General features: G+C 48.4%; 1 protein-coding gene across 7 annotated transcripts in view; it reads left to right on the top strand.

Annotated features, from left to right (window-relative positions):
* The window catches only part of PPP1R12B (protein phosphatase 1 regulatory subunit 12B), a 115,875-nt gene that overhangs the window by 10,891 nt on the left and 81,222 nt on the right, over window positions 1-23,762 (top strand). For 5 of the 7 annotated variants that reach the window (XR_010622878.1, XM_065747463.1, XM_065747462.1 and 2 more), the window contains exons 2-14: window positions 4,315-4,445; window positions 5,148-5,266; window positions 7,191-7,350; window positions 8,977-9,121; window positions 10,633-10,707; window positions 12,432-12,511; window positions 13,022-13,167; window positions 13,488-13,597; window positions 14,723-14,920; window positions 15,569-15,651; window positions 17,243-17,368; window positions 21,517-21,702; window positions 22,154-22,330. Coding sequence is in view for 6 of the 7 variants with exons in the window: in XM_065747463.1 (XP_065603535.1) it covers window positions 4,315-4,445; window positions 5,148-5,266; window positions 7,191-7,350; window positions 8,977-9,121; window positions 10,633-10,707; window positions 12,432-12,511; window positions 13,022-13,167; window positions 13,488-13,597; window positions 14,723-14,920; window positions 15,569-15,651; window positions 17,243-17,368; window positions 21,517-21,702; window positions 22,154-22,330 (1,736 nt within the window). In the remaining variant the exon portion in view is untranslated. The remainder of the gene's footprint in view (window positions 1-4,314; window positions 4,446-5,147; window positions 5,267-7,190; window positions 7,351-8,976; window positions 9,122-10,632; window positions 10,708-12,431; window positions 12,512-13,021; window positions 13,168-13,487; window positions 13,598-14,722; window positions 14,921-15,568; window positions 15,652-17,242; window positions 17,369-21,516; window positions 21,703-22,153; window positions 22,331-23,762) is intronic. The other 2 variants (XM_065747466.1, XM_065747467.1) reach the window with 2 other exon arrangements.

Below are 23,762 nucleotides of genomic sequence, written 5' to 3'. Positions count from 1 at the left end.
ACACGGCTAAAACACGAGTCCTGCTAATTGTCAGGAATCTTGCAGGCACTCAGCTAAGCCAGTGGTAGTCTGGAGCGTTGATATTTGCATCTACCTCCTCTTTGCTCACTTCTTGTCCCCAGTGTGCATAGAGAGGTGCAGGGCGTTTCCAGGCGTGGTTTTCTGAGCCATTCTTCATCTGATGTTCTGTGCCACTGTTTCATCTCAGAAACACAACATTCGAGCAATAATTACTCCTTTGCACGTGCCCATCCTCTCCCCTGTGCTCTTCTGGGTTTTGTTGTGCTAATCACCAGAAGGGATTTGTTGTTAGCTTCTTTTGCTGACTGCCATGGGTACCACCGAGTGCTTCCACTTGTTGGGTTTTGTTTTCGGACATAACCCGTATCTCTTTTCCTGCTCACGTGCAGAGTATGGCCCAGCTGCTGCTTAAAAAATAAAAGCAACGTGGCTGCTTGATCAGAGGAGATGGATGAGTCCTTCCAGCTCACTTCTCTCCCTTTTCCCCGTGCCTTTTGGTACTGAAGCCGCCTCCTCCTGTGAGTCCCCATCTCATCGGGTCAGGATGAGCTGTGCACCAGGGTTTGGAGCAAGGACACGAGAGCTGAGCTGCTGGCCCAGCAGTGCCTGCATGGGACGTGGCAGCAGACGGGCTGAGAAGAGGCAGGAGGTGCAGAGCAGCTTTGGTGCTGCTCGGAAGGGGAATTCCTGGTAGCTGTGACAGAAGGCCCTGGAGCAGAGCTGGGGTTGTGGGGCACAGAGCAAGGTCGTACCTCCCGGTGCTGACAGTTGCTACTGGTGACAGTTGTGAGGCTATTTCGGGAGCGCTTTTCTCTTTGTTTTCTGTGAACTCCTCGCTCGTGCTCCTGGATTTATCCCTGATGCTGTTCAGCTGTCAGTGGGCTCGCCTTCCTTCGTGGGGTGCTGCCTGTTCCTGCTACACTGACATCATACATTTACTCTTCCTTTGCGTTCAGGGGAAGATTGACTGTCTCCAGCTCCAGCCTGGCCTCGTTCCACGTGTTTTAGACTTACGTCAGGAGAATATAAATCTTGTCATTGAATCTCTCTGACTGTGACCTCTGTGTTGTGACTGTAGTGTAATGTTCTGCTATTCCTCCCAGCCCGGTGCGTTAGCAGTTAGTGGTCGCTGCTGTCAGTGTGTTCCTGTGGTTTGCAGTAGCTCTCTAACCATTTCTAAGACTGCTCAAGGTGCTCCCGTTGCATTAGTCACACTGCCATAAGGCCGTGGCACAGAAAATCGCCTTAAGTCTGAGGTTAAGGAGCGATGTGGTCAAGCTCTGTCCCTAGCAGCAGTTGCAAGGGGAACCTCTGAGAGCTTAAGGGGGAGGTTGGGCTCGTCCTGCTGGGAGCACTCCGTGCTGGGCCTGCTGGGAGGCAGGCTGCCCTCTGGCTGTGTCTGCTTATGAGCTCTAATTTACAGTTTGAAAATATGGATGAGGAAAATCTCGTGCATGGGAAGGTGCAGGAGCATATGGCTGGGGCAGGTGGGGCCGGCAGTCTGGATTTAAACCTCCTTAAGCCATGGTGGAGTGGTCTCAGATGGAGTTTGGAGTACTCAGTCTCGAGTTCAGTGCTTCTCATCACCTGCATTTGCTGCAGGAGTGCATTTAGCTGGAACAAAACCTTTTAGTGGACTTTATGATGTGTCTCTGTCTGATACTGTCAAAGATAATCCTGTTGTCCCGTATCTCGTGCAGAATCTTTTGCAGCTCATGGGTGGTGCAGCCTCTGCCATCCGAATGAGCTCAGGTTGAGTTTCCAGCATAGAAACATAACTCAGCAGAAGAAAGCTAGAGGTGTGGGCAAGCAAAGCACCTAAGCCAGCGAGGTGCCAGTGCCATCTGATGTAACAGCAGCGTTTTGCACAGGCAGAGGTTCTGTGTTGGTGTGAGACCCACACGGAGGAGATTGGAGCAGTCGAGTTGAAGCGTGGCCTGTGCTGGTCGGACACCCCGAGTGTCACAGCAGCGTGTCTGAGCAGCCTGTGTCTGCACGTGACAAGTGGCATTACCGAGCGTGACCTCTCTGCAGGAGCTGTGAGGAGTGTTAGCTGAGGGGGATGCTGTAGGATTATTAGATTTGCACTCTTCTGTGCAGCAGAAGTTACCGGGATAGGATTCTGTCACAGGACTGATGTCTTCATAGCAGAGGCATGGGAGCTGAGGCAGCAGGGCTTTCTTCATTTCCCTTTCTGCAACATACACGTCTTCTTGAGGCAGAAGTGAGTTCTCTCTTAATTCCTGAGCAATGGAGGATGGAGTGCCAGAGAATTAAATACAGCCCAAATTAAAACCACAGGAGTTATTACGGGTTTCCTGGCTGACTTTGATTCCGAGCTCGTGTGCTTGCTGCTGCTATTTTACTCCGTGATTGTATGACGCTGGGTGATAGAATATACTGTTTGTAAACTAAATTTTTACTCCGTGGGTCTAGAAGTGCAGCGTGCTCTCAGCCAGCTTTGTCCTTGGGTGTGCTGCCAGCCTGGCCCGTTGAGATCACACGCTGAGCTCCGATGAGAGCTGCTCTGGGAGAGCATGGCACTGATTGCATTGGCGTGCTGGGGTGGGCGAGCACGGTGCCCTCAGCCACCCCTCGTGCTCGTCCCTCCAGAGCCTTCCCCTCCTTTTGCTGCTCTGTTGTATCTCTGTGTCCTCCTTACAGCCTGGCACCCAAACCTGCATGCAGGACTGGAGCTGAGGCTGCCCCAGTGCGGAGTGCTCTGTGTGCTCCGAGGAAGGAGCGAACGCTAACGATGTTATCATAATGAGGTTTCATTCAAGATAAAGATCTGTGTCTGGCCGTTGGACGAGCCTCGCCAGGAAGCAGAGCTTTGCAGAGCTGTTGTGTGAAGTTTCCTGGTGGCCCTTTTTGTTACTGTAATGTAAATGTTAAAGAGCAATGTGGCAAAGATGCGTGTCCCTGTGGGTGAAGGCCTACATGTGTTACAGAGGAGGGAGAAGAGGGTGCACTGCGTCAAGCGTTAGAAACCGAGCACCTCCTCCCTATGGAAGATGTGCTCTGTGCTGATCCTCTGCCGGGGATGTGAGGGTTGCCCAAAATTGAAAGTAAGGAGTCTGGCTGTCTGTTTTTCTTTCTGCAAAGCAAATTTCAGCAGCAAAATAGAAGAGAGTTCCTCGCAGTGAATACCCCCCTGCCAAGAAGGCAGTGCTCCTTCTTTCCTCGCTGTTGGGGCTGGGAGGCAGTGTCTGCTTTGTGCTGTTGCTGTCTGATGTGAGTTATTCGTGCCATGTACCGAGGAATGCTGCATCAAATAGAAGAGGAGAACTTTGCATGGTGATAGATCCTCTCAGGTTGCTCAACTTACTGCTCTCCTAAATTTAAGTCTGGGGATTAATAGTACTTAAGGGAGGACACACTGGTCGCTTTACTTCCTCTCCATCTTCTTCTCCTGCCTCCATTAACCTCAGGAAACCCGCTTTGCTTAAGCAGGAGGTGAACTTTGCCCTCTGACTCTTGATGAATGATGTTTGCAGGTAGCTCAGCAGAGCACCCAGCAGATCACAGAACTGGAATTGGGGAGCTCCTTGCTTTCCTCTGTCCTCATCATTCTGGCTGTCCAATAAACTCAGAGGAGGAAGGAGTTGAGGCTGAACTCGGCTGTGTGCTCTGAGTGCAGGCAGCCCTGCTGTGCTGTGCTCCTTGAGCAGATGGGCAGAGGCACCAAGCAACGGCCCCACTGCTCTGTGGAGCTAAGAGATGAAGTCCCTGGCAATTCTTTGGTTGGCAGAAAGTGGTTGTCCTCAAAGGAAAGCTCTGCCCAGGAGAACTTGGCTTGGCTGAGTGCTGAAAATGGAGACCAGTGAGCATTGCTGCCTGTAGCTGCGCGTGGTCAGAGGTTCCCTTTGCCTCCCAGACATGCCTGGTGCTCCTTAGCGAGGCACGTGCGCTTGGACACGTGTGAAGTTGCAGGCTCATCCCTAAATAGCAGCCTCCAATGACCTGTAAATGCAGCATGGAGTGTGCTGTAGCTGGGAATCTGAGGGAAGGAGGAATTCCACCTTCCAGAACTGTGAGACCTGAAAATCCAGCTGGGTTTTCTTCTGGCAACTTCAAAGCTAGCAGGTCTCTGTAAATTCCAGCTCTGCAGTTAATAGAGCAGCTAATAAAGGGTTGTCATTCTCTTCAATAGCTTGCTGGGTCTGTAGAGCTAACAGAGAAAGTTGTACTTTGTTATAGTCAGGAGAATAAGCACTGCTGAATAAAGAGGTGGTACTAAATATGTGCCATTTCATGCTCTGATTCAATTCTTCCCTCCTCTTCTTCCCCCAGGCCTGTATAGACGAGAACCTGGACATGGTGAAGTTCCTTGTAGAAAATGGAGCCAATGTGAACCAGCAAGATAACGAGGGCTGGACCCCCCTGCATGCGGTGGCATCGTGTGGCTATCTGAACATAGCAGAGTGAGTGAGTTTCAGGCTATTCTGGGTATTGTAACACTTTGCACATCTTCCTCTTAGGAGTGGGTACAGAGACAATGGAGCCTCTGCAGAACTGGAAGTGTTACCTAGGAGGTGCTACAGCTGCATTTCCTGTCTCTTTGCTGGGAGTTTTGCCCCCATGTTTAGGGCAAAGCAGTGACCTGCTGCAAGTGAGCCCGATAAAGAGTTGAGTCTCTGCACGCTCACTGATTCCAGGCCTTGCAATAACAGTCTGCACCTGATCCGAACATTAGTTATGCTCACAAAGGGCAAAACAGTTGTGTTTGTCCCAGAGAAGGTACTGCTACTACCAGTGCACCAACAGGCTGCTCTGGGAGTTGTCCAGATGTGAGACCTGTGCTGCATAAGGAGTAGAAAGGGACGTTAATTCCTTTTTGAATGCAACAAATGAAAGAATTGAGGATAGCTTGGATTAAAGACATCGTCCCTCAGGTGAGTGCAAGAACTGGGGGCACTGCGGTAGCTCCAGAGAAGCAAAAGTTATTTGCAAGAGCCACTGACCAGGAGCCTTGCACTTAACAGTAACTTTCCTAGATAAGAATTTGATAAGTGAACTTGAACGAGAAGGTGATATACTTTGTTCTGCCACTTGATTTCCTGTGCCAGTTGCTCAGAAGTGTGCACTCGAGGTCTGACTTGTTGGCACGGCTCTCGTTCACGTAGGTATTTAATTAGCCATGGAGCCAACGTGGCTGCTGTGAACAGTGAAGGGGAAGTTCCGTCTGACATTGCAGAGGAGGCAGCCATGAAGGACCTGCTTCTGGAACAAGTGAAGAAACAAGGTAAGTCAGCGATGGGATTGAATGCATGAGGGTTTCTCTAAAGAAATTCTGTAGGCTTTCTGCTCCTCTGTGGATAAGGAGATGTGAAATCTTTCCTAAGTGGTAGCAGAGGCATTTCCACTTAGAACACGTGCAGATTTGTGTTGTGTATTCTCTGTCCTTTTTAGTAGGATTCTTAGAAGCAGGACACCATGGTCCTGAAAGCTGATTCTTTAGACCCATTCATTTTAAAAGTGAGAATAAATTCTGACCTCTGGTGCCAATGAGAGGTCTGGCTTCACTAAGGCTTGGTAATGCAGAAGTGAGGTTCACAGCCGTGCTCAGAGTAGGGGCCAGGAGCGGCATGAGCGGCCCGAAGTGACCTGCTTTATGCTGATCCTTCCCAAGACTCCTGCAGCCCATCTGCTCTGCTATTTCCCCTTTTCTCATCAGGTGTGTCTGTGAGCTGTCCCTGCAAAGCTGTACAAGTGACTTGGACAGTGACTTAATTAAGGAATGCTTCGCCAGTGTATAATTTTCTTTATACTCATGAAATTCATCTGCAAGTGGTTCAGTGTCTGTATGTATGCGTAAGAAGTATAAGTCCCACTTATGAAGTTCATCAGGGATGTTCCTGGAGGTTGTAACCTGTCTGTCTTTCAAGTGGGGAATGAAAACGTGCACTGCAATAACAAAAACCTGAGAGGGCATTAAGGCAGTAATTTTCCTTCTGCTGCAGATATTTTGCCTGATGCTTCTTAGGGTTCCGTTTGGCTTTTTCATTGCCTCACCACGTTAGTAGCATCCTGCTAAGATGCCCTGAAACAACCATCTGTCTCTGCTGAGAAGCTTCCCATTGACACAGTTTAAAAGGATGATAATTGCTGGAATAAACGCGTTATAAACTCCAGATAAGCATCCCTCCAGCTTTGTGTTCAGCTGTAGCTGAAAGCAGATGCCTGGAGCAAGTACAAGAACAGGACGAGTGTGCATGATTTCCCTCCCAAGTATTTTCTCAGCCTGCAGACACTGCCTCGAGGCATCCTGAGCCAGACGTTCTGTGTACTCGTGACTCCACCGTGGGGTTCTGTTTTGTGGACTTGTGCAGTCTCCCTTGAACTCTGAGCATGTGTGGCATCCCATGTAATACCTACAGTTGTGCTGCTGCTCACGTGCAAATTTATAACTTGTTTTGAAGCCGTTTGCAATTTTAGTCTTTGCAATATCGTGCAGTATTTCTCAAGGCACGGTCTGAGTAGATAAGTGGATTTTTTTGTTCTTTTTTAAGCCTAGTGCCCTACAATTTCCTTGGTGATGATGTTGTTGTAGTGAAAGAACTGATGTGTAGGGCCTGTACCTTTTCAACATCTCTCTTGATTGTTTTAATTTGACCTTTTATTTCCACCTCCTCTCATGAAACAATTTAGAACTGCTTTACCCTAATGTGGGGTTTGCTGCTCGAGGGAGTTGGTCAGAAATGTCTTTCAGAACACGTGCCACGAGTGGCCCTGGTGCATCCTCTGCATGCAGCTTGCTCACTTGCTGAGTTTGGAATGAGCAGCTGGGGTTGTGCTGCTCCTGCAGAGGATGTCTTAGGATCATTTCTGTGCATCTCGCACAATATTTTTAATGGCAGTTCATTACTTGGTGCTTTTAGTCTGGAACATGGCGTATTTGCAGTACAACCCCTCAGCCTGTGGCTGATTCAGTTAAGCTAGCAGTTGACCAGGAGAGTTTGCAACTCGGCTTTCAGATTTGAATATTTATTCTTGTTTTAAGTCAGATGGCTTTGAAGTTTCTGTCAGTGATGCAGAGGTCTCCCAGCTTCTAGAAATGATGTTTTTGGAAGAAGGCAGAGGCTAATAGTCGTGTATAGCAAATGAAAAATAGGGTAAGTGCGTAAGAGCTTTCACCTGAGAATCCCTTCTGCACTTTGCTGTCTTAGGTGTAGACCTAGACCTGGCAAGAAAAGAAGAGGAGCAGCAGATGCTGCAGGATGCCCGACAGTGGCTGAACAGTGGCAGAATCGAAGATGTGAAGCAGCCTCAGACAGGTGCCACAGCTCTCCACGTCGCTTCAGCAAAGGGCTATTCCGAAGTCATGAGGTAGGAGCTCTGTCCTGTGGCTGCTGTGCTGAGTTGAGGTTTTCCTGAGGAACACATCCAGCTTTTTTGTTGAGAGAAATGGGCCCGCTGTCTGAGTGCTCAGTAGAGTTATATGCCCAACCATGGTGCCCTACCTAGGATTACATAGGGGCTGGAAGGTTGCCTTTCATACCTCTTAAGTCTTTAGAGACATGAAAGCTCTTCTGAGACCAAGACAGAAATTAGAAGGTCAAGTTTCACTATTAGAATAGAAGTTTTAGGGCAGCCAGCAAGTCAAACACATCAGGGGATGAAAGGATAATTTCAGCTGGAGCGTGACAGTGCGTGCTGCGTGGCAGTCACAAACACCCCGACAGTTTACACAGCCAGAGAAAAATGCAGTGCCCACCTCTACCTCAGCATCCTCACAACTTAATGCTGCTGCTCTTGTAGCCATCAACAGAAACAGAGATCCCACCATCTAACAGTCCTGCTTCTGCTTCAGCACTAATAAGCCCATTATGAACGTAAGCTTGCCCAGCGTAGTGCTTCCTGGCAATGCAGCATTAATATTTTTACAGGTAGCACTGAGTCACGATGTGCCAACTGTGAAGCTTCCTTCCCCATTAATAATGGATGGATGGAGCTTCTAATACTGCTTTGAACAATGTGGGTGTTGGCCCCATGGGCTTTCACTGGAAGGTTTTCTCTCTGGTCAATGGAAGCTGTGTTTGCCATTTGCCAGGTGTCCGCTTCTGATCAGCTACTCCTTGGCACTGAGTGCTGTCGTGATAAACAGATCTTACAGAGGGCTGACACGGTTCCACTCTTGTGTATTTTATGGACACCCTGTAAGTTTAAATACAGAGGGGCTGACAGCCAGCAGCTGGCTAACTCAAATGAGACACAGAATTTGTCTGTGACCTTGAGTCTCCTAATAACTGTGTTCCTCCCTTCTGCCAGCTGGAGAATGGACACAAAGTCAGCACCTGATTTAACATTTCTTTTACAGGGAAGCGCACTGTAGCACCTCTGTGTTTTACTTAGCACAGTAATGCATCCGTGTGAAGCTGCAGGAGACTCAAAGCCATTCATACTGTTCTGGGGTCATCCTAGATTTCCTGTGAGCTGAAGGAAGGTGGCTGTGGGGGGTGGGAACGCCCCCTGGCAAGTTGTCTCTCTTCTGTTTTGGTTTGCTTTTAAATATTCAAGCCCCAGATGCATTGCAGTGCAGTGTGTTGGTCTGATGGAGGGGGCAGCAGGTGGAAGGTGTACGGCAGAAAATGGAGTGTAAGGAAGTTCCCAGGCAGTCTGCTTGGATAAGGTTTGCTTTAACTGCAAAGTCTGATCTGCACGAACACATAGTTGGAGTCGTCTGTTATTTAACCTACTCATTTAACAGCTGCTGATTGCAGTCAGCAGTATCTCTGCCTCTTGCCTGGCAGCTCTGCCAGCATTGTCTCCTTGCAGATCGTTCCTGCAGCGTGTGCTCTTGCTCTCCAGTAGAACCAACACCAAACTTGAGTTACCCAATGCCTTTTCCATGCCAGGTGCTGTGCTTGACTCACTTATAACAGAGATAACATTCTGGAGAGAATACAGAACTCATTCTTGAGTGGTCAGGAATCGGTGTTGCTTCTTTTTCAGGCTCTTGATCCAGGCTGGGTTTAATTTGAATGTCCAGGACAACGATGGCTGGACTCCGCTCCACGCTGCTGCACACTGGGGGGTGAAGGAAGCCTGCTCCATCTTGGCTGAGGCATTGTGTGACATGGACGTCAGGAACAAGCTGGTCAGTAAGCACAGATGCTGGCACAACGTGCAGGGTGTTTCATAGTGAGATGAGTATCAACTTCATTGCCATAATTGCTTATCAGTTGGATCCAGCAGCACGACAGGTTACGTGGTGAGCGGTTCTGCATGTGCACTGCAGCATTTAAAAGCAACAGGAAATAAAGGCTCTTTAGGAGGAAGGAGGAAAAGATTTCAGGTATTGCTGGAAAACGCCAGTGATGAAACTGGAGGACCGAGAGTGTGAAGGGGTAGGGATTAATCTGTGTTTTCCTGTTTCAAGGTAACCCTGACATGTTAAACAACAAGAGAAGAACAAGCTTGGAGTGCAAAATAGCTTGCTAATGTTAAGCTGTAAAGCACTGCAAACTCGTGAGCCCTTGAGACACTGGCAGCATGAAATCTTTCCTGTTCTTCTGTATTGGTCGTAAAAAAGGAAATAAAATTCACAATGCTGAGTGAAGAAGAATATGGCATTTGTGAGTCAGGGAATAGAAAGGAAGGAAAGCACCCCCACTTCTGTGCTGATAGCTAGAAGTGTGCTCGAAGAGCCCATGGGGCTGAAGTGTGCTCGTCCGTGGTTGCTCTGTGTTCCCTCCCTGCTGTGCTGTGATGTCCTGGCAGTGGTGGTCCCACTTCTCACTGGAGCAGACTCACTCACACTGTGACTGCTCCTGAGCAGGAAGCAAAGTTGTACTTACTTGGAAACAGCATCAGGGATTGAAAGCAGTTGAGAATTTGGTAAGGGAACTGTAGCACTGTGTGGTCTGAGTGCATCTGTGTGTACTGGAAACTGATGTGAAAGAAATCTCTGCAGGAGGAGGCACCACTTTAGCATGGTGAGCTCTGTGGCATTCAAAATATGGGGAATTGTTTTTGTTTTTAATGCCATCAGAAGCTTCTCCACAGTGTTCAGAAGGCGTGTGGGTTTTCTATTTTGATAGACATGAAAAGAAACAGACACAACTGTATTTGCTACAGTCAGTTGCCAGATATTTCCTGTCAGAGACTATTACCTTGCTAAGTCGGATGGCAGTACGGTCTGTATGTGATCACTAGCCATCAAGTTTCATTACGCTGCAAATGTACCTTGGGGTTTCTCTTATTTGTGAATGTCCACAGATGTGGAAATAGCCCCCAGGTTCCTCGGCCTGCTGCTGATGGGCGGCCCTCCAGGAGGTTCAGGTACACAGCAGCGCAGTGGAACAAGTTGTTTCACGATCCTTCTCAGTCCAAGAGTGTGCTTTTCACAACCCAGATACTCAAATGTTTTAGTCCTGGCTTCGATTTGAACCACAGCAGTCAGGGGGCTGTGCTTCCCTGGTGGAAGTTGCTCTGATGAGGCACTGTGTCAGGAAGCCTCCACCACTGTCACTTGGCTTTCAGTACTCAGCATCCAGGCAGAGTGGCAGTCGTGCACGTTCAGTTTAATGCTTTGCTGATAAGCAGTGGTTTTTTGAGTGTTAATGGCATGCTGTATTGAATAGCCTCTTGTCCTCTTTTTTGCACCAGGGCCAGACACCGTTCGACGTGGCCGACGAGGGACTGGTTGAGCATTTGGAAATGCTGCAGAAGAAACAAACAGTGGTGAGTTTTTGGCAGATCGTTTTCCACCTATCCAGTTACCTTCACCTGTGCACAGGTGTTCTGTAGAGCATGTGGCATCAACAGAAGCACGAGGTGGAGCTGCAGCTGCTTTTGATGTCATTCACTCGAGGATCTCTAAATGCACCTGCATTTTCAATAGGTAGAAATCTGGAGAACTGGGTGACTTGACTGTATCAAGGTTTGCTGATGTGCACAGTTGTGCAAGCTGCTGAGGAATATGCAGTTAATCTCTGGAATTACTCCTTTAATTGCTTTTGTTTGCTGGCAAGCTCTGCATTATCAGAGTACTCTTTACTTAATGAGTGATTACCCAAGTCCACGTTGTGCTGTATCAGAGGAATTACACTGTCTCTGCTGGGAAAGATTTGTTACCGTGTCTGCTCCTCTCACAATGGGGGCAACTTTTGAACGAGAATAATAAACTTCAGGGAGCTCAAGGCTGGAAAAAAAATCAGTAATTTCAAACCATGTTGCACTGCTTTGCAATGCAGTGGAGATGCTGGATGGATTTATTAGCAGAAAGTTGCCATTAAAAAGGAAAAAAAGGCAAAATATATCTTGATCCAAGGAAAGTCAGTCATCGGGCCAGAAGGGCATTGCATGCTTTCCTGTTTCATCTGGTCTGTGCAATTATATCATTTGGATGCTTCCAAAAAAAACCCCACACCATTTCAAATACAACATAATAATAAAAATCAGAAAATATCACTTAAAGCCTTGGGTTCAGAGGCAGACATAATGAGAACGGTGCTGGTGAAATGCAGTGGAGTATTTTGAGGAACTGATGGTGTGGGTGGCAGAACTCGAGCTCTGATCATAGCACAGCTGCTGTCGCCCTTAAATAGCATCCTTAACATTCACAGAAAGCTTTTAAAAATTAATCAGCCTCTCCCTAAATGAGGTGTTGATAAATACTACCAGCGTCGTGTCGTGGGTTCCCTCCCTTCTGGGTGTACCAGGATAGTGCAGATAGATGTGTTCTTCAGAAGAAAAGCAACAGGAATGGCCCCGAGATTTTTTTGGATGTGTGCTAACCCATTTTTAGGCTTGCCTTGCAGGACATAGCAACCCCTTCCTCTCTGGATTGGTAGCACTAGATAAAGGCCATCTCCCATTTATTAAATGAACGTAGCAAGCTTTGGCAGAACTGGAAAGAAGGGAAAAATCCTTCTCCTACATTCTGTATTTCCAGAGTACGTACTTCTTGTGCCAGCATCAGCTCCTTCTATCAAAAAAAGAGGAAGAATAACCAGGCTAGGCATGGTACAAAGGAAGCAGGCTTCAAAGCAAGCCTCTAATTGCAGTCTTTATCCATTTGTTTAATTTTAAACTGAATCCAGCCTGATTCTGTGGGTGTCCAACCACACGTGGGCAGACCTGCAGCGCTGTGTCTGCGGGGGCAGGTGCAGGGCAGGACCATGGCAGTCACAGTTTGACTCTGGGTCTCAGCAGAGACTGCTGCACACTCCTGTTGAGCCTTATTGCATTGCAGCTGCAGGCTGAGGACGGGCTCTGTGTCTGTAGCAATGTCCTCACGGGGCACTGGACCAAGACATGCAGTGCTCTTGCAGATGTGCATCCGTTGAAGGAGCTTGCTGGACAAATTCACAGTATTTTTCATCTAACAAGGCTGAGGTGTCCTTGGTGTGCTGAGCTGCCTTGCTGAGATGTCTCTCTTTGTTCTTTCTTGGACTTTCGGACAGCTGCGAAGTGAGAAGGAGACGAGGAATAAGCTGATTGAAGCCGACATGAATGGCAAGCCTCGAAGTGGAGTCTTCATGAAGTATGTTTCTTTCCTCTTCCTTGAAAAAAAGCTGTGCAGTGTAATAGGAGGGCAGCATCTGTAAACTTCGGCTGGTTTTAAAAGGTCTACTGCTGTTTGTGTTTATTTCTTGACTCCTTTCAAATTCAGGCACTTTGAAATGTAATATTAATTGGTTCTTACCTTACCCACTGAATGGCAGGACAAGGAGTTGGGCTGCTGGGCGGTCCCCAGCTTCTCTTCCTGATTATCATTTTGACCTTTGGGCTGAGAATTTCAGTTCTGCAGCTGCAGAGCCATACAGCCTTGCTGGTGGATTGTGTTCTCCTAGGAAGAGAGGAGGCAGCATTTCTTTGCTCTGAGAGGTGCCTGCAGAGTTACGCAGTGCTGGAAGGGCTGGCATGTGGAGTGTATGGTCTGACTTTGTCCTTTTGCACCTTCTGTGCATTGCAAATCATGTCTGTGTGTTGCTGAGAAGTAGAACTCAGAAGTAGCTCACTTGGTAATCCGTAAAACTCCTGTCTCTTACAGCAAAGAGAAAATTCTCTATGAGGAAGATAGGCTGAAGTCCATGGAGATGGAGGAAGAGAACAAGGACTCGAGCAGCTCTAGCTCTGAAGAAGAGGAAGAAGCTGAAGAAGATGAAGCTTCAGAATCAGATGCTGAAAAGGAGTCAGGTAAGATACAGTACAGTTTGAGGTTTAATAGTTACCCAAGCAGTGATAGGAATTGAATTTGAGAACTGCATTTTTTTACTTAGTTGTTAATGGCATCCTCAAATCTTACTTCGACTGTACATGCAGAGAAGAATGTAGCTGGTGTGCACAAAGAAGCTGACTCTCAGATCAGCATATTTTTCCAGGAGAAAATACCATGTATCATCTTTGTGACCTAAGGCATGCCTGGGTCACGGCAGCTCTGAGCTTGAGTGCTTGTAAGGAAGGTCCTTGGAAAATGTGACACTGAAACATTTGATTTCTCTTCTTTAAAATTGTAGAAAGGAAGGAAGAGTCCTTTGCCAACCACTCCAGCCATGACACCAGGCCCAGCATCACTGAGCAAATACCACCACCAGAGTCCAACTCCTTCACTGCATCTGCCAGAAGAGTAAGTGAATTTGGAATCAGTGGGGACTGAAACAGTGCTTGAAAGCAGAGTGTCAGCTGGGAGATGGGCACTGTGAGGCTGACTGTCAGGGGCAATTCAGGAAGGCACAGTAGTAAGCCATTTTGATAAAGGTGCTGCATTAACAGCAGTAACTACCTCAGAGGAGGATATTTGTGTGGCCCTTCTGGACTCTTACTTTCTGAGACAAATTGTGTTCACAAAGAAACCTTACATGCCACAACTGCTGTGTGTCACTGTCCCTTCTGAGGTAGCTGATGCTATCTCTTACCAGCAGACCTTTCACCAAAGGGTAATACTGAGATATCAGCACTGAGTTTGACATCCTAGTCCGAAGTGTGTCACTCACCAAACTCTCCTCATTGTCCACCTTGATTCTTCTGCACCTGCCACTGTCAGATTGAGTTTTATTTGGGTAAATAGGAACATTAGTTGCCTGCTATTTGAGGAGATATTAATCTGTGTTGTTGAGAAATTGCAAGAAGCAGCTTTTGCTGTGGATTTGAGCATTCTCTGAGCAAAGTGTCAAAACTGTGTAACAGCAGTAGAGCTGAGGAGCTCAGTAGACTGGAAGAGCAGGAATTAGTGGAGTGTAGGAGATTAACTGCATTTGCATTAAAATAGCAGTAGCTAAGGAAGAGCACTTCTGGAATACTGCAAGATAACTTTAACCTTTGCAAAGTTGTTAAATGAGTTTGAGGGGCAGAGCTCGTGGGTAGATCCACTTATACTGGATAATGTCAGATGTTTTGTGTTGCATAGAATGTGGTGTAATCAGGTTTATGACAGGCCTTTGGTCAGAGCTGACTACTGCAGCATCCTGCCCTTGGCCCTGAGCAGCAGATGTGCTGGAGAACGTAGCGGGGTTCCTTTCCCACCTTCCAGCAGTTTGCATTTCAGGGCCTTGCTGTGCCTGCAGTGTGTTCACAGAAGCTCTCTCTCTACCTGTTGCCTTTATCTGAACCTCTTCCCCTACTCCTGTACTGCTTTTGAGCTGTGGAGTCCAAAGTTGTGCACGTTATCAAATACACAGTTTATGTGCAGCCCAGCACGAAGCGAAACGTTCCTCTGAACCTGAATCTGTGGTGCTCCTTTGCCCCTCTGCAGTTCAGTTGGCTCAACAAGTCGGATGAGCAGAAGGACGAGTCGCCCTCCTCGTGGCGGTTGGGTCTGCGGAAGACGGGCAGCCACAACATGCTGAGTGAGGTTGCTGCTACCCGTGAGGCACAGAGAGATAAGGCTGCTTCCATCCATCGCTCTTCGTCCAGCCCTCGGATATCTGCGTTATTGGACAGCAGAGAAAAGGTTTGGCTCGTCTTGCAGAAAGATTTTGTAGCAGATCCCAGTTGAGGTGCTTACCTTGCAGCTTTGAGACAGCTTCCCTTTAACTGTCACTTACTGCTGTGTTTGTACCTGTAACAGATTTAGGTGTCTCTAGTTGTTTTTATTGCACACACTTTTTTTCCAACGATTGCAGTGCTGGCACAGCTGTCCTTGCAGAACTGGAGCTCAGTGCCCCTTTGACCTGTTTCCTGCTCTAAGTGGGCTGCCAATCCAGCACAGCCTGTTTTTCTCCAGAAAATATCAAATCCAGACAGTAGCGTGTAACTGCTGTGGGAATTCTCCTTCAGCATCATCTGAATGGATTCCCTCTCTGTCCACCAGCTGTACTTGTGAATCCCACTCTGTGTATTCCCTAGCCATAACTGTGCTGCCCAATTTCAAGTAGTTCTAATGAGAAGCTGCTTTTATTCACTAACATGCTGTTATGAAATCATGTTTAATGTCAATATTTTTATGCTCCCACGTTTCTTGCCCAAGAAAATGCCTTGAACAAGTTGTCCTTAGACAGGAAAATACTTCTGATTGAATAAATCTGCTTGTGAATTGATTTGACACTGGATGTGCTGTAGGTGCATCAGATTTACAGCTGAATTACTTTTGTTTCCTCAGGATAAAGAGAACAAGAGCTATCTTGCCACGATAGCCCCCAGAAGACTGAGCAGTGCCAGTGACATAGAGGAGAAAGAGAACAGGTGAGGCTGAATTTAAGGCTCTGCTTCAGTCCTGTAGGCAGTTCCCCTAGGGTATCTTTTCCCTATATTAATGCTTCAGTTTTTTTGTGGTCCTCTATCCCTATCTATCAGCACAGGTATGCAGTTCTAGTACGTTGCCTTTCATTTAGATCAGGACAAGCCATTGTTCTCTCCACCCCTGTATCACCATATGGGAAACTAGATAACTTGTTCATTTATCATTTTGCATGCGAGTGCCTGACTTAGTAGTGCTTACATCTGTACTTCTGTCACTTGCTCAGTAGTTGCCTTCGGTTCCTTTTGTTCACGTTGCTGTCCCTTTTTGATTCACTGAGTTTGTGAGAGCTCTCGCGTGCAGAGCTGGTCACGTTGCAGGGGCTGCTTTGGGGGGTTGTTTGTAGCTGCCTCTGGGCACAACCAGAGTATAAATGGGACAGGTACCCAGTGTGTCAGGGTGTGCTTGTAGAGATAGGCCATTCATTCACAGCGTGGAGGAGAATTTCACCTGGCCTCGTGTTCAGCCAGTTCTGCAGCAGTGGTGAGCAGGCACACACAGCTGTGGGAATGCCCACCAGCAGAGAGCTCCAGCACAGCTCGAGGTTGTTTGCTGATCTGTTGCTGGAACCTTCCTGCTGTGTTCTTGCTTAATCTCAGCCCGCTCTGTGGTTTGGACTGCAGCAGACAACTTGTGTTTAAATGACTGATAAGCTTGAGTGGTTCTGGCAGTGCCTTGGGTTGAGTGGCATCTCCAGCTGACTGCTGCTAAGTGTCCTTCACTCTGTGGGGTAGAGAGCGAGGAGGACTGGGCTGCATGAGCAGATGGTGTCCAGATAGAATGTGCAGCATGGCTTTTTTTCTGATAGTCCTTCATTTCAAAACAGCTGAATATCACTTCATGGAACCACAGATGTCTGAAAGGGCATTTGGAAAGGCACTGCAATTGAAAAATGGTTATTAATTGTGGGCTTATGAGCGTTGCCTTAAAGGCTCAGGGTCCTGTCCAGAAGGAGAGCAGAACAGACGTAGTGCTCGAGTGTGGTTTTGAAAAGGAGCCCCAGTTTCAGATAAACAGATAAGTACAGCTGCCAGTGATGTAATCCATAAACTGATAAGGAGTTTCAGATATTGCCGAATATTCTGTCTGTTTTCTGCCACTAAGTATAGCAGAGGGTTTGTCATACCGAGTGGCTTTTATTTCTATCACTGCATGGATACCTCAGAGAATAAACAGTTCAATTAGAAATACTTTCCTTGTATTTGCAATACCTGTTCCATTTGAGCCATGCTGTTTGGTACAAGATGATGATGTTTCACATGTTACCTTTATGGCCAATCTGAATCTCAGTTGTGAGTCTCCTCACTGGAAAAGGATGTTTATGCCAAATATCACATCATCTTCTGATTCTTAAATAATACAGCTGATATCACAGGAGCTGATGTGAAGGCCAGTAGGAGTGGCACCTGTAAGCAATGATGCACGTAGGTAGGTGTGAGGGGAGGATTTGTGCTGGGGGGGGGGGCTGGACAAGGATCCAGAAGCAGAGTCTGGGGGGGGTGTTCAAAACAAACCTTGTGCTCTCTCCTGCATCAGAGAGTCAGCTGTCAACATCGTGAGGAGTGGCTCCTACACCCGGCAGCCGTGGAGGGATGAACCAAAGGGAAATGAAGCTCCCCATTCCGGTGCCCCTCCTACCTACGTGTCTACATACTTGAAAAGGTACGCCTGCTTCTCCTGTCCCTGGGCTGCCAGTTCTGTAACTGCACTCTGAGCTCAGTGCTCACGCAGCTGTGAGCAGGTAAGCTGTAGCTTAGTGCTGGTTTTGGTTTACATTAGGGCGTGCTGATGGTGTGAATATTATCAGAGAAGTGGCAGTTTTAATGAGTGATGTAGGATACTTGTTAAAGAGCACGACTGATGCCTCCAACTGTTTCCTTGTGGCAGTAAAGGACACAGTTTGCACAGTATGTGAAATTGTAGAGGTGACTTCTGATTGCTGGTAGACAGCCCAGCAGAATCAGAGAAGTGTCCTGTACGTAGCTTCCATAACTGTCAGTGTCTTTTTATCCCTCTGGGAGGTGGAGGCTCAGTTTTCCTGGGGCACCAGGTTGTGGTCCTCTGAGATCAATGAATGGTGCCCTCTGATGGGGCAAATAATGCACTTCTGAGCTTTTGTCCACACAAAATCAGCCCTCTGTGCAAGTCCTGCTCCATCACATCACCTCTATTTTAGCTGCTGCTGGAAACCAGCAAATCAGCACATATCAGTGTGCCACGCTGCAATGCCATTTGTGCTTAAGGAGAAGAGCAGAAACGTTTCAAGATTTTTAGATTGTGTTTCACAGAACTCTAAACCCTGAGCTAAACAGCTGTCCCAACGATGGAGCAGTAGCTTGAGGTTCGGGAAGAGGCACATATTTTGTGTTCTGTTACTCGTGCTGCTAGAGGTAAGTCCTGCTCTGGGATAGTCTGTCCAATTGCTGAGTGCACAGAGACCCACTTCCACAAAAGGTGAAACAGCCACTTTGGGCAGCAGACTTTTCCTGATCTGCTGATCCGTTCCAGTGACTTCACATCTATCCTGGGACACGATGACAGCTCAGCCTCCGTAGCCTGGCTCTCTGAAGGTGCTCCAGCAAGCAGCAGCTGATTGCATCGGAAAACTTTGGCCTCCTGCAGCTGGCATGCCTTGCTGCTCCCTGCTCTGAGTCAGCCCAGTGGGTAACATCACTGAAATGGCTCTGTTGAAACTTCCCAAGCATTGCCTGTTTGTCTCACCTAATCCGGAATCAGATTTAGCATTATGTTCACACACTTGTACTGTATTTCCTTGGTTAAACTGCACAGAGACCAGCGAAGACCTTGGCTGGAGGTGATGCTTTGCTAAGAAAAGCATCTTGTCACAAGGGCTGAGTTCTGGCCTTCTGTAGGAGAGTTTTGGAGTATGAGCAATTACAGAGAACAGCTTTTCCAGCTGAGGAATGACGGGTGGGGATACGTGCACTTCTGTACAGACAGCAGCACTTGTGTGACTTTACAAACAGTAAAACTGATCAGTTTGCCCTCTGTCCTGATGGGTTTCTGAGGAGGGGCACAGAGAAATGAAACACAATGGTACTGATTTCTCCTCCCTTTTACATCACCTCTGAGATGAGAATCGGAACTGTGAAGGATAAGCCCTTTGTCACTGGAGTGGGAGTAGTGTTTGGAGAACAATTCTGGAGGATGAAAGCTCATTTTGGAAGAGGGAGAATTAAAGTGATCGTGGCATGCTTGCACGTTGCTGATGGGTTGTCTGCTGCAAAGTGTGGGTCATACTTAGGCCACTGTTAATACATAGTGACCGCTGTGACCCACTTCCTTAAGCAAATCCCATTTAGCTCTCTGAAACGCCCTGTGGCAGCATGTTAAAAAAATGAAGTTATATATTTTGTGCAGACCTTTTCTGTTAGTGTACGTGGAGGTCTTTAAGGTTGGAAAGGGTTTTTTAAGATGAATTCCCCTCGCTGCTGCTGTTTCCAGGAGTCTCTCTTGTTGCAGGTTTGAACCGTTGCTTTTTGCTCTGCTGGTCATTCCTTGGTGGTTCTGTTATGGTGATCTGTTAGAGGCTGAATTGCAGCATGTCATTGCCTTTATTTCTGTTATTGGCTTCCTTAGCCTAAATTCATAACCCTCCTTTCTCAGATGAGCTGTTAATAACTAGATTTTCTAGCTAAACTTTTTATTGAAGCTTTCCAGTCCTGTTTGCTTGAAACATGACCAATTGAAAAACTGCTTGGGAGTCTTCCTCAAGCTGTGTGATGCCACTGCTGCAACGTGATGGGGAGGGGAGGTGGCCTCGTGCAGAGCTGGCAGTGCCTCAGCCCCCTCGGGTGATGCCCAGCACCAGCTTCCCCTCTGAGCTGAGCCCTGTGCACGGATGTAGGGCTGGCTCAGTGCCATCACCGCACTCTTCTCCTCCACTCCTCCTTCCCCCCTCAGTTCCCTCACATCTCTGCTCTCCAGGCACCTCCTGCTCCTTCCATCCTATCATCTCCCATTTTCAGCCACTACCCCTTCTCCCTTCTGAAGCACTTGCCAGGTCTTTTTCCGTAACCCTTTCCTTTCCTCCCTTCCCGACCAGGTTTCTCATCTCCTTTGCAGCCACCTCCTTTGCTCCGCAGCCTTGGGTTCCCTAGGATGGTGCCACGCCAGCCCTGCTTTCCCCAGGACTGACACCAGCTCTTTCCAGTCTCCTCCTCATTCCTTCCCCCAGTGCATGCTCTGCTGCAGTCATCCTCTCAGTACAGCAGGACCTGAATTCTCCCCCTCATCTCTGTGACGTCACGGCTGCTCTCTCTGCACACCCACACCAGCCAGAATTAGCTCCCTGCTCTTGTTCCTCTCCAAGGCTTTGCCTTTTCCTCTGGTGCTGAGAGCCCAGCAGGAGAGGCAGTTCCTTCCAAAATGACTTCCTGCTCCCCTGTGCTCAGGGCAGGGCCCAGATTTCCGGAGGAAGCTTTGTTTGGGTCCAGTGGAGGTTGCTACCTGGTGACAGTAACTTGCTTGTTCCTCTGTGACCTGGAGATGGCAAGCAGCCATCAACTGAAGAGCCCAAACACGATGCTCCTCCCCGTGGAGGCCTTCCAGGATGCTCTGGTCTCTCTTTGGCTGTTTAGGGACCAGCTGCTTGTCTGGACTGGCTGTCCACCTTAAAGCTAATTTGCAAATTTGAGTGCCTACGTGAATTGGACTGAGTCCTTCCTCCGACCTCCTGTCCTTGGCTGTTGTTCCTTGCAAGTTTCATTTCAGCCTCGGGCAGCTCTCTCTGACTCTTGCTGTCGTGCTGACTTCCAGTTCCAGCCCATTGACCCTGACTTTCCCATAAACCTGCAGTTCTTTGTCCCAGCTTTTCCTCTAGGTCAGCTTTTACTCCTGATGAATTTTGTCAACCGCTTTCCTCCATGTGTGCTTGCATGGGAGTCACTAGGATGCAGGAGGTGAGTCGAAGCCTTCCCAGCCTTTGATTCATCCTGCAGGCAGCCCAGTCTGACCAGTAGCAGGCAGGAATACCAGTTGCTGGGTGTGTCAGGATCCTTGATCACGTGTGCACGCTTGTTTGCTCTGTGCCATCAACAAGCAGCCTGGATATGGGGCTGAGGTGTATGTGATGCAGGGTTTTTTGCCACGTTTCATCATCTGTTCTTAGAGGCACACAACTGATCTCACTTAAGGAGATTTTCCTCTGAAAAAGCAGAAGGATACGTCCTCATATGAAAGCCCTTTGAGGTATGAGCACTAAGAGCTTTTCAGTAGAAATGGTTTTGAGAGTTTTGCATTAAAATGGCAAAGTATGTACTTCCTTTGGTTGTTCTTGAATATTCTGGGACAATTTTGGTAGTGATTTTTCCAGACGCAGAGCTTGTGTGTGCCCCAGAGAAAAGTGGAGCCTGAGCTGATACCTTTAAGCCACTGAAAACAGATTTTTAAACCTGGATGTCACTGGGAGGCGATGCAGCCAGGCCTGCTGGTGTCCCTCGCTCCGTCCCTGCTCCCAGCAGCCTGGTCCCTGCTCATGGTTCCCACCATTCCCCATGCACAGGACCTCTGTGTGTGTGCTGCTTCCATCACAGCAGTGCTTCTCCCTTCCCTGGTCTTCACTGATCCACCTCCACGCGTTATTCTCTGCTGGGCTTACCTGAAAGGCGTTCTGCCACTGCAGGCTGCGTGTGACTGATCTGCAGCGACTCCAGCGTGCTGTAATCTCCTTGCATATGCTTTGCTAAGATGTAATACTCGCTCCCTTTTCAGCTGAGAGCTCAGCTGTGGGGATGTTCTGTTGAATATTTACTGTGCTCTGAAGGACCTGATTTTGTGATGTTTTACAGTGCTTCATTTGGTAGAAGTAGTGACCTCAGCAGTCCCTACATTTCAGCCAGTCGCAATACATCTCTAGCTACCTCACCCACTGCCATTGGTTCATCTACCTCACTGAGCACCCCGTGGCAACCTGCCTCTGCCTGCCCCACACCCCTCGGTGCGAACACCACTGCATCAGCCCGCCAGTACACCAGGTAACAGCTCCCAGCTGAGATAACGCCGCACAAAGTCAGCGTTGGGTTGGAGGTTCTCAGTTCTGGATGATGGATGGAAGTTGGGAAACGCTGAGCAGAGGCAGCAGCGTGGTTACGTGTGAGCTCAGCTTCCCTGCCCTCCTCCTGCCCTGCTGCGGTGACACGGCGCTGCTCGGGCCACTCCAGCAAGCTGTGGACTTCATTCCCTCTGCCAATTTGCCAGTCACGTTTTTAATAACATGCTGCAGTCGGGGATGTGGTCGTTAACTCTGAGTTCTTCCTGCTTGTTCTTCTCCGAGTTTTTAATGACTGGTTTGAATGTATGCAGCTCCTTCTGATAACACCAGCCCTGGTCAGGGAGGATGAGCTGTCGGTGCTCCCTTGAGGTGGTGCTCTCGGTTAGCAGTTGAGTTGACTTGCTTTGCTTTCCATTATGTCTTCTCTATTTCAGAGCCCCTTTCAGGCAACAAACTGATTCTGCCGTAGAGAAAAACACAGAGGGCCTCTCTGCTAGCACCCCCCTAGGTGTAATCACAAACCGTGCTGCGCTCGGCTCTGCTAACGGTATTGGGAGTGCCTCAACCACAGGAAAGGACTGCTCGGCTGAGGAGGCCAGGGAGCGCAGAAGGTCAGTGAGCAGTGCCCGTGCGAATCGTTGCTCTGTGCTCACGTCTCACGTGGCGGTGCTGGTGGGGGTGGCAGAGCTGTCCCTGCTCCGTCCTCGACCCGCTGGAGGCTCGGTCCGAAGCCTGAAGGTTGTGTTGAGTCTGGGGATGTTTCTGCTTGTCCTTTCCCTGTGGCACAGCCTTTTTCTCTGCTGCTCGTCTCAGTCCCTAAGTCCTCTGTGTGTACAGGAGCAGGCGGTGCTCACAGTGGGTTCTGTAATGCAGATCCCCTCCTGAAAAGAGCGTTGCACTGAGGTACTTCCAGGTGCATCCCTCTGCTGCCTCTCTGCTCCGTTTCCATGTGCCCAATGGAGGCATCCTTGCATAAGTCCCCATCCTCGTGGGGGAAAGCTCTGGGGGCATGAGGTGTGTGATGCAGGTGAGACAGACTGCACTGCAGCAGCTTCTGCTCCTTCCTGCTGGCTGTGTCCCTCAGCACAGAGGTGGAAGTCTGCCCTGTGCAGCTGAGGCTGTTCCAGCACTGGCAGTGCTTTCTGTCAGTCTGAAAGTATTATGATCTTAAGACTGAGGAAGTATGAGCCTGGATCATCTGATGCTCTTTTCAAAGGGAGTTTACCTTGTGTATTTAAGTACAGAGTATCAAGTGATCCTATTGATTCTTGCAAGCAGGTGAACTTTTGCAAGATCTTCCCTTCTGATAGCACAGATAAAGTAAATGGTATTGCTCCAAAGTGCCTTGCAATGTGTAGTCAGCCACAGGACCCCTCCAGCAGAGGGATCTGCTTCAGCTGCTGCAGGTCCAAGAAAGAAGGCTGCTCTGTGCTGTCTGGAAGATACTCAGACTTCAAAGGTTATCCAGGCCCTTCTGCTTTTGTTTTTTTTCCGAAGCTAACCCAGGTAGTGCTTGGAGGGCACTGCAAGCTGAGCTGCATTCATCAACTCTGTATGCAGGGAAATGATATGCTGCAGTAGCTCTGCCCAGTTATTTGTTGTCTGTAAGGACACTCAGCATTCACTGCTCCCAGTGCCTCTGCCTGCTCCTGGGCTTCTGCTGGCGCTCAGTTGACTCGGTGGCATTTGCAATTGAATTGAGATGAGCTGCCAAAAGATACTCCTGGTGCAGAGAGACTGTGCAAGAGCACAGAGTGCTATTGTGCTCACACTTCAGACCTTCTCATGGCAGTATCTCTATTGTGTCAAACCCAGAATGAGGCTGCGGAGGCTTTGGATTCTTCCTGGGAGAAGTGGTCTCTGCAGACCCCCCCCCTTCCCCCTCTGACTTCTGGCACTATCTGCAGACACAGAACCTGACTGTCAGTACTTGCAAATGCCAAAAAGAGCATCTATTAATATTACCGCATTGGCATTTATTGCCAAATCGCTTCCTATAAATAATACAGGAGATCTGTTTGTCTCCTGCGTTCTTCTTAGTGA

The sequence above is a fragment of the Cyrtonyx montezumae genome, unplaced genomic scaffold (assembly GCF_038088225.1).
Source record: "Cyrtonyx montezumae isolate F1298 unplaced genomic scaffold, pur_monq_1.0 scaffold_45, whole genome shotgun sequence".
NCBI classification, from domain to species: Eukaryota; Metazoa; Chordata; class Aves; order Galliformes; family Odontophoridae; genus Cyrtonyx; species Cyrtonyx montezumae.
The sequence above is the reverse complement of the archived record's forward strand: the minus strand, read 5'-3'. Positions and strand labels throughout refer to the sequence as shown.